Genomic DNA, 10828 nt, shown 5'->3' on the forward strand with positions numbered 1-10828 from the left:
CTTGAGGGGCCCCGAGCGCTGTAACCAGAAAGTGTCCGTAATGAGCACAGCAGCGTTGTGCAGGATCTATCTGTAACACCATGACTGCGGTGTAACTTCATCCTGTTTCTGACGCTACTTGTGCATGTAGCAGGCCGTGATATTCTGACATGACAGTGTTTTGCTGATCTTCTCAAACATCCAACATCTTTGTGCTGCTGACGACTCAACAACTACATCCGGGTAACTGTGGTGACCTTGGTTGGTTGATCATCATGGCGGCTATCGTCAGGTTGAGTGCTGTGTGTCGCAGAGGAGTCAAACGTGAGTATTTCTGTCTGTTCTCAATGTTTCTGTCTGTGTTTCAATGTATGTGCTTACTTACGTGTTGTGGTTTGAGACCAGGTTGTTCTAACAGAGGGGAGGACGAGTATTAGCTGTATACGAACAAACCACGGCGGGCAGAGACTACTACTTTCAAGTTCACGACTTTAGTGAAGCAAATCTTCCGTGTATTTGTGTATATGGCGTTAGTAAGTTTGTGGACTCCGTCCTCTCACACGGTTTAACAGTGAGGCGCACTGACGGGGAACTGATTTTTTTTTTTTACCGATGACATCAGACTGTCCGACCATGACGTTATGGTCGCACGATAGGAGCAGAACTGTACGCCAAACACTATTCAGAACTTTGTGAATTGTAGGTTAACATGCATATAGAATGAATCGCCTACAGTAAAAACTTAAGTAATGACATTTTCTGAGACGTAAAGACTCAGTTTGTAATTCGGCGCATATAACACAAGCCAAAGAGCATAGTAGCTCTTAAAGTTCATGTTAGGTCAGGCAAAGACTGCACGCCACCGCCCTCATATGACTGTTTGGGTCGACGGTGACCAACCCTCTGATCGGGTGTGTGGAAACCAGATTCGTTGAACACGTTATATTGTCACCACTGTTGATTGAAGTCCAAGCATACGGTTTTATAAAAGCAAACAAGATGCCATCCAGTCCAAATGAAAGTATCAGATACATATTGTCCTACCGAGGCTGCCGTTGCACAAGAACAATAAGATAGTTTTGACCCCGTGTCACCTAATCTGATCGAATGCTGATAGAGTTCCTTGCATTGCTGGAGTGAGAGGTTTTCAAGATAATTGTTGTTTACATAGGGCTGATTATTTTCCTTGTTAAAGAGAAGAGTTGTTTGGTCTAGAAATGTCAGTGTAGATCAGTCTTCACCAAAGACCAAGATGACGTCCTCTGTTGTCTTGTTGTGTCCACGACCCAAACATACTCGGTTTACTGTCACAGAGGAGTAAAGAAAGCAAAAAGAGGGAATATTGACTCATTTTTGTAAGTTTTTGATGTAACAGAATCATGTGTTGGCAGAGTTTTTATATGTTACGGTACAATGTATTTAACAACATAACTCCAGAAACGTTGTGCTTGAATTTCCTCATTTGTGCTTGTACGAAAACATATTTTTGTCTTCTTTCTTCAGCTCTGTTCTACCAAACCACTTTGCTGGCCAGGCCACTGGTTATACCACACAAACATCAGGAGCAGCCGTACATGCTGACAGCAAGGATCCATGCATCGCAGGCTCTGTACGGTCAGTGCTGACAGATGGGAGTATATTGTAGATCAGGTCTATAGATCTGAAAAACAGTGACGTATCAAGGGACTGGACTTTTACATTCCCTGTCAGATTTTAATGTGTTTAAAACTATATGCTGCTGCAAATTCAGATGATTGACCAGTGTGGAGAAATCTAACGGACACAGTGACACAAATTACTCTTTCAGAACACAATACCAAAATCATATCCCTTGCCCACATATTCTTAATGAATATACAGATATCTGTTTATAGAGATGAACTTTTTTCGTGAGCTTCTCTTACAATAAGTGAACAAACAATTCAGTCAGATAAAACTGATTTAAGTCATATTTTCAAAATGAGCTGTTTAAAACATATGCAAGACATTTGCAATTAACAAAGACCAGAAAAAATGACCCTTTTTTAGTGTTACACTCCTGTATAGTTAGAGATGCACCATATATACCAACCTGATAAATTATTGGCTCAATATTTGGAAATTTATATTGTCGGCTATTTATCAGTATTGGAGAAATTAAAGCTGATCATTACAGACAGTAATACTCAAACCAAATTACATTCATGGACTTCACAAGTACAACATCTGCTACAGTAGGTGGTGCTATGCAACAGGAATAAACAAGAAATAAAAGAATGCAATGCATGTCCCTCAAGGGTTCCAAGTGGGGATAAAAAGTGTACAAGTTACAGCACAACTAATCTTGTTTGAGCCATGAAATGTTAAATCATCCATCTTGCTCACTACATCTCATCTTTTCTTACCCTCAGGTGTGCAAATTATCAGTCCATATTGTACATCCCTAAGTGTATGTATGTATTCAGGCAGTAACATCTATGAATACAAAAGTGCTTTAAAATGACTAAATGTACCTTGAATTAATTAAATATTAATGTTGTCTTTATTACAAAAGGGAAAAGCTTTATTGGTCCAAACAGTGATCTAATTATCAAAAACCCATTATATGGTAGCTTTTGTCATTTAGCATGCGAAAGGCTATTTGGACATAACATCACATTTTTGTTGCAATGAATGACAGACTTCTTATTTGAAAATAGGTGATTAACTGTCCACTTATGTCAAGTGATGACCATGACCTCTAAAGTTGATTTTACTTTTCATATAAAAGTAAGAATTTTCAAAAATGTGATATTAGATACACTCTTATATCACATATTGTAATGTTTTATAACAATTTAAATAAAAATATATGTTTATGAAAACACTTTCAGCAGCATTCATTTACGTTTTAAAAAAATATTTTTGTACATTTTTTAAATATTTTTTCTCATGAGACAACTCTGCCTTTCACTTTTAATATATTAATGTGTAAGAGCAAAAAAATAGATTGATTTGAGTATTTTTGTGTATGTTTAAATTTTTACCAAAAAGTTAATACCCTGCAAAATAAAATGAACACATCTTGTCTTTGATCCCTATACGGGACGTATAGAGGACAGAAACACCTTAATATTTCTTGCAAATTGGTGGTGTGACATACCACAGCCTCAGGAAGGACCACTAAGCTGAATTATTAACTTCTCTGACCTTTTCATCACGTTAACATTATTAGCTACACTTTCTCCACCTTTGACTTAACTGAACTCCATTATCACTGCGAAAGTATTTGTAAATGAGATCTCATTAAACCAAGTAATATTCAGTCCAACTATGCATAATATAAGACATGTGATAGTGACCTGTTAAAACAGTAAAGTCTGGTGTACTGTACTCTAGCTGCAGATAATGTCTGATTTGTGTGTTAACAGGGTCATTTTGGTACCTTTTCTCGATTATTTTCTGTTGTTATGGTGAAGTCGGTGTAGTTGGTTTTTCTACAGAGTTGTGTGTCAGATAACAGGAAGCACAGTGTGTCTAGGTTAACACGAAAGCAGGTGGCCTTGATGATGTATGACTGCCGTTTTGTGGTTCAGATTTAGCAGCCCTAATAACAGTGGTGGTAGTATTTTGACACCAGGTTCATGTAAGGTCGGCTTAATGGCAGCAGGTTTCATCCGTTGTGAGCCACTATTCAGGTTAGTGAGTCACAAACAGTGTGACAGAAGGGTGGAGGCTTTCTCTGGAAAGCTAGATGTATCTGTCAGAAACCAAAGGCTGGCTCAGCTTCGGCAAAAGTCTTATTCTTGTTCACCAAGTCTTCAGTCTTGTTTTGTAAAAAGTAAAAAACATCAAATGTCCAAGATACTGAAGTATAATCTTTTTATTGTTAAATAAAAAACGTTGGGTGTTAAGTTGGCACTAGCATCAATAAACTTAATGAATTGATAACACCAAACCAACGTTACCAAAGCTCAATATGTTTGCAGCACTGACTATCAGTGTGTCAGTGGTTACATTCTCAAATTGGTTGATATTTCATCAGATCAGATCAGATATTTCTGGATCTATGTCTTTGGGCTTCTTTCTTCCACAGCAGCCTCTCAGCTCATGTTGGTGTAAAACACACTTAACTGTGGACATTGACACCTGTCTGCCAGCAGCTTCTAATTCATTGCAGACTTGCTCGTTGGTGGTTTTTGGTTGACTCGACCATCCTGACCAGTTTTCTCTCAGCAGCAGGTGATAGTTTGTGGTTTCTCTCTGATCGTGACAGTGACACAACTGTACCATCCATTTTATACTTTATATTTTATACTAACAGCTGTTTGTACAGTTGACCTGGGACCTGTAACTGCTTTGAAATGGCTCCAAGTGACTCTCCTGACTTGTTCAAATCAATAATCTGCTCTTTCAGATCAATGCTGAGCTCCTTAGACTTTCCCATTGTAGTGTTTGTGCCTGTGTCTAATGGGTGTATCAAACACCAGCTGTTATCAATCAGAATCACTCAGAAGAAGTTAAGATGCTACGAACAAAATTTGGTTCACACAACATTCTATAATCACCTAAACTGATCGTTCAAGTTACTGTATGTATATTTATGATCCAGTAGATTTGGTCACATTGTCAGAAGACCTATAATAAATTAATTACTGAACCAAACTTCATGAATGTTTCTGTGACAAAGTAGTTTGTGTTCCACTCATTCATCACAGAAAAATGAGAGCTGGAGAAATCATTGGGAAGTCAAGACGACCATGATATACATGTTCTTAACAACAGTATGTAAACTTCAGACCAGGACTGTATATATTTCCTAGCAAACAATATCTAAAAAAGGTTTGATTTATTGGCACCAAAACTCGGTTATCATGTCAGCACCCTGATGATGCCATCAGGGTTATGTGGGCTAAATGGCTTTGATGATGGTCTAACCACCTAGAATTTATATTTACACCTGCACATGCAGTATTAGGTCACCGTTAGACTTCATTTTCCAGGTAAAAGATGTGTATAAAGTCACAAGTATTGCCTTTGTCTTAACTTCTACCAGTCACATATTAAAGGAATAGTTCAACAATTTTGGAAGTAGACTATGTTTATTCGCTTCTTTGTTGATTAGATAAGATTGATACCACTCACTTACCTGTTAAACATAAGGCTTCAGTCAAGACCATAAGACCTCTTTGCACCCTTCATCACTTCTGTACAACAGTGACACAGCCATGTGATGCCATTATAGTCTGGGATCTTGCTCCTATGTATGAACATGTCTGTGCTCAGAGGCCCACAGACCACTTTCACACAGCGGCCATTTTCCTCTGAGGTCATGGTCGGGGTGGGAAGAAGTCCAAATGTAGAGAATCTGACAAATGATCATTTTACTGCTTCCCGATTGATCAGCAACTGAAACGGTGATGGATGGTGATAATCTGACCATATTTTAAGGTAGATCAACATATTTGATAACCCACTAGCAAACATTAGCATTCAGTCACTTCCTAGTTTGATTAAATCCAGTGTGTTTCACATCCAGGTTTAAGTACATGTGTCCTAGATGTGTGTTGATATTTTAGAATAAATTTACACCTATTTCCTATCGTATCATGTACCACTATCAAACAGTAATGTTAAGTGGCTGAATGCTTACGTTAGCTGTTGTCCAACCAAAGCTAACAGGTTATCAAACATGTTGTTTTACCCTAAAATATGACCAAATATTTCCTGGATTCTCATTGTCAATTGTCTTTTCAGTTGCTGATCAATCAGGAAGTGGTGAAATGAAAATAGATTCCCTACTTTAATAGGACTTTATTTGGAGAGTTTTGGGGATCTGTCAGTGTTTGCTTTAACGGTGGCAATTATTAAGTCTGCTGATAATCTGCTGTTTCTCTTCCTCCATAGCTGGCTCTGGCTCCAAAGCTGCCTCCCTGCACTGGACAGCAGAGCGAGTGCTGAGCATCTTGCTGCTGGCCATGGGACCTGTAGCCTATTTTAACCCCAGTCCTGCCATTGACTATTCCCTGGCTGCTGCCTTGACCCTGCATGGACACTGGTACGACTGGCAAACACTAACCTGAACCCTGGTTGCATTAGTTAAAGTTTTGTATATATGTACACAATGTAAATGGCTTTCCTCTGCTTGAGGAAAGTTTTACACATAAAACCTCCATGGATCAAAAATTCATAAAGACTCCTAATTGATTAGGTGTCACAATTCTCCAAATCCATGATTAGGTTTGATTAATGTCACACTTTGATTTTTGATTTTAACACTTTTATCACACTGATTGGTTATGTGTTTGTTTGACTATTGCATCTGTATGTGTATGGTTTTGTGCCCGGTCATTACTGTTATTTACATTTTCATTTCTTCTTTAAAAAGAAAAGGGGAAACTTACAACAGCCTCACTCTATCCTGGTGGCTTTTTGCAGTCTAGGGTTAGACAAGTTCAAATAATACATACCAAAAATAAAGATTCCTGAGTTCAACAAAAAATAGCATCCATCAGAGATTCAACAATAAACAACAAAATATAAAAATTCAGTTTATTACAAATTTGTTTTCTCAAATCTGTCCAGAGTAAACTCATTCACAAACAAATGAATAAAGGATCTCTGGCAATGTTATCAGTTCAGTTCTTCCCCCATGAGTAAACCTTCGTAAATGCAAACGTGATGGGTAAATAACTTCATGACAAGCTCCACAGGTAGTTGTAGTCCACAGTGCAAATTGGGGCAGTAATTTGACTTGTCAGCATCCAGGTTACATACAGTCAATCCTCACCTCTGTGGTCACACACTAGCAGATTGTGATTTAATAGATTACAGGCTTTTGGGGAGTATGAGTCAAAACGCTTTGAACCCGCTGCAAACTTATTCAGGGTTCCCACGTGTCCTGGAGAACCTGGAAAACAGTTGACCAGTTTTCCAGTCATGGAAAACACATGGGAGAACACAATGAGAGAAAAAGCAGAATGTCCTGAAACATTATTTAAACCCCCCTTTAAAGCAACCCTTGGTTATTGGTGTTCAGGCAGCCATGGATAATACACTGTAATTCCCAAGGGAAACAGGCATTGGGGTTGTAAATTGATTAATTAAGGAACCCTGTTATTTCCCAAACGTCTCCAGCTAGTACAAAGATGTAGCTTGTTCACGGACCCTTACAGGACAAAAGGCAAAGTTTGTACCACGGGGGTTTGGTGGGGGGAATTCAGCCACGATGCCTTACCTGTCAGCACCTATTAATCCAGCCCTGGTTAGTTCCGGCTCTGTTTGCAGACTTGAGAAGGTGGCTTTAGCTTAGTGTCACATTGATGTGTTCTTCCATCAGTTAGAGCGCAGACCTACAGCATGGCAGGTGTAGGCCATAAATCCCAGTCATGAGTAGTGATAAGTCTGTGGCTGACAGTTTTTAGGCGGGTGCATATCTTGAAGGGTCAAGCCATGCCCTCTTCGACAAAAAACAGTTTGATGAATAATGTCATTTAGTGTCAGTGGTGACATAAGTTGAAGCATAAGCATCATCGGGCCCTAATAGGATTTTATAGCTCTAAGGAATGTTGGAACCGAATGCCAACTTGTTAAACATGGCTTCAAGAAGTTATTAAGCCTTTTGAATTTAGGTGGCAAAATGGTTTTATTCATTCATTCAGTCTATAATGGAGACACAAAGCAGATAGAAGTGGTGCCAGGCTGTACGCAAAAAACTTGTCTATTGCCAGTTTAAGTTGTGTGTTGTCTTTTATTGGGTAAAAAAACTATTACACTCACCAAAATGATTGCTGTAATCTCTGAAGGCAGTGTCGCTGGTAAAAGTAGGTTCAGAGGGGCGAGAAATGAAGACGATCAGCCAGGCATACAACCCCAGCACGTAGCAGGGATGCTCGAGTGAATTGGGATCTGGATCAGTGGCTCCTATCAGTCTACTGACCGTTCAAAGCGCTTCACAGCACTTGTCCCAAACGTATCTCGGCTCTACAATCACATCGACTTTAGCACAGATTGGTTGCGTTGTTAAAAGTTTGTGTGGACGGTAGGGCTGGACGATTATGGAAAAAATAATAATCACAATTATTTTATTATTATTTATAATTATTTTGATTGATATTGAAATCACGATTAATAAACACGATTACTCATTCATTTAAAAAAAAAGTGTTTATTGAGCCACCAAAACTAAACTTTAAATATAACTTAATACTTATAACAAAATACTCGGCAGTGGAGACATCTTTTCAACTTCAGCGCGACATTTATCATACAAAGCAGGCAGTGCAACTCTGCTGAAGTGTTTGCGGGATGGCAACACGTACCGCTTGTCCAAAGTCTTGACCAGTGTCTTGAACCCTGGGTTGCTAACTGTACTGATGGGGCATATGTCCTTAGCTAGCATGAATGTCACAGCCTCCGTTATCTCTTGCTGTCGCCGGGAGCCGGTGGGATATGGAGCGGCACTGTAAAGAGTGTCCTCAATGGAGGACTGTGTTGCGGTGGCGGTGGCTGAAGTTGACGCTCTTGCACTTTTTTGGGTCTTTTGATCCGTCAATACTTTGTCATAGACCACTTTATGGCTGAACTTTAAATGGTTAAATACATTTGCCGTGTTGGCCTGGGGTGCGGACACGACGGCGTGACAAACTTTGCAAACAATCTCTTTCTGCTCCACGTCCGACGATTTGAACCCAAAATGTCTCCAAATGACCAAACTTGTCCTACCTTTCTTTTCAACTAAAGGCTCAGGCTGCTTTTCTGCCATGTTGTCAATCGCTCGCTCCACAATTGATCCACAAACTCACTGCTGCAGCTGCAGGCGACAGGTGCATTCACTGTGCTTTTACAGCACAGTAATTTGCATACACGGTGCGCGGCGGCACATTAATCGTTTTTCTTCGGTTGCAGTGTTTTCATGATCGTGAGATCGTGATCAAAATTCGATTAATCGTCCAGCCCTAGTGGACGGTCATACACACTTTTCTTGATAACATTGTGTTACCTTGTTCATATGAAGCACACAGGCCCTTTCTGAAAACAAGATCTGTTCGTCTCTTCAGTGACTGCTCACTTTTTCTGTGTTTGCATGTATTTTGTCTTGTAGGGGTATCGGGCAGGTGTTAACAGACTACGTTCACGGTGACGCAAAGGTCAAGATGGCCAATGCAGGTCTCTTCTTCCTGTCCACAGTCACCTTCGCTGGCCTTTGCTACTTCAACTACAACGACGTGGGCATCTGCAAAGCTATTGCCCTGCTCTGGAGCAAATAAATAAGTGTGGACTGGAAAACTTAGGAGGACCTAGACACTGGGACGGAGCAATCTGGTCCTGGCTGATTGTAAAAATTCAAGGTGTTCTATGTAAATTCTTATAAATATATCATTTTGACAATATTACGGTGATTCACAATTGTGTAATTGTAACGTCGATCAATTCAATGGTTAGCGACTGGGATCCATTTTCTGTTGAAATATGTGGGAAATTAGCTTGTTCACTGTGGACTTAAAGCTACGTTTCCCTATAGTTTTGATCCCAAGCAACAGGATGTCCAGTTTTTGAAAATGTCAATTCCAGATTCACAAATAAGAGAGATCCAGTGTCGAGACATGTACTTGTTCTATTTACTGGGCACATGCATGTTTTCAACAAGACAGCCATGACTTCTAGCAAGTCTTACAAGACAATGCTGTTTGACATCTAATTTATTTTTTCATGTTCAGGTCCTTTTTGTGGAAGATTTCTTAAATGTCTTGTTTCCATCACAACATGTCTACATACTACCTTTTGCTCTTGAACCCATCAGGAATAACAGAGCAGCACTACAGATTAGAGCAGTGTTTATAGAAGAGTTGACACCACCCTCCACTCCACCCCCAGTTTACAAATGATTCAACATGTCCACTTAATGTGTGTTTTGTTATCACAGCCTCATCTTTTCACGCAGCCTCAGTGCACTCCTGTGTCTTGACTGGTTATGTTGTAAGCAACTTAAAGTCAGAGGTTGTATTTTGAAGTCAAGTGTGCAGTACTGTGGTTTGTGCAGTGAGGAGATCTGCTCTGCTGCTCTACTGAAGGTTCATTTAAGGTAAGGGAGGCTAGATATGAAGGGTATCATAATTTAAAGCCATCCAGCAATACTCAGCCTACTATGAAGTCTAGCAGTGTACAAACTCCTGTCAACTAACAGTGTATACGCAGAGTCTGAAAGTAACAGCTGCACAATGCCGTCCTCTGCCAATAAAATATCTCTCAAGACAGTAACAGTGACGTTCGTAAGAATCCCCGTTACATATTGAGTCATGTACTTCATGCATGAATTACAAACTCCTTCCACTTATTTATTTTGACCAATTCTAGATTCTTGGCAGTTCTTTTAAGTTTTTCAACCTCTTGGCAAATGAGGCAAAAACTTTCAGGCACTGTTCTGAAATCATTGCGAGCCTGTATGATATTCAACATTCAATATGGCTGGCTAATCAAAAACTGTTGATGTTATGTGATTTTGGAACATTTATTCATAGTATTTAATTGGCAATCACACACGCAGCTCCTTGCATGCAGTTATTTTAATACCAGCAATTTTTTGTGAACTGCTGGAATGAGCATCACAGGTCGAGTTCATTGAGTTCTGCGTTCAGTCTGTCGATGAGAGCTTACAAACTTGGTTGGTCTGTTTGCTTCTTACAGCAATTTTCAATTTGTATTCTCTGTCCCGCTAATGTCATTTCATTAAACGCACAACATACAATGTGGCAAAACAATTGTGCTTTTCCTGCCTCTGCAAAATAAAGTTGGCTTTACATTTGTTTTCATATTTTATTACCAAACAATAAAAACAATGAGTACATTGACAGAAGAGTACAAAAGGTATAAAATACAGTGATGAAAGTAT

The 10828-nt window shown here is 39.4% G+C and overlaps 1 protein-coding gene across 1 annotated transcript; it reads left to right on the forward strand.

Annotated features, from left to right (window-relative positions):
• Positions 1–195: 195 nt before the first annotated feature.
• On the forward strand, positions 196–10742 carry LOC311256665 (succinate dehydrogenase [ubiquinone] cytochrome b small subunit B, mitochondrial-like). Its single transcript, XM_084351911.1, has 4 exons — positions 196–303; positions 1483–1593; positions 5845–5995; positions 9041–10742. Exons 1-4 carry the CDS (start codon positions 255–257, stop codon positions 9204–9206), a joined length of 477 nt encoding a protein of 158 aa, XP_084208037.1. The 5' UTR covers positions 196–254; the 3' UTR covers positions 9207–10742.
• The last annotated feature ends 86 nt before the right edge of the window (positions 10743–10828 follow it).

Source organism: Pagrus pagrus, assembly GCF_965226575.1.
Source record: "Pagrus pagrus genome assembly, chromosome: 4".
Lineage (NCBI taxonomy): Eukaryota > Metazoa > Chordata > Actinopteri > Spariformes > Sparidae > Pagrus > Pagrus pagrus.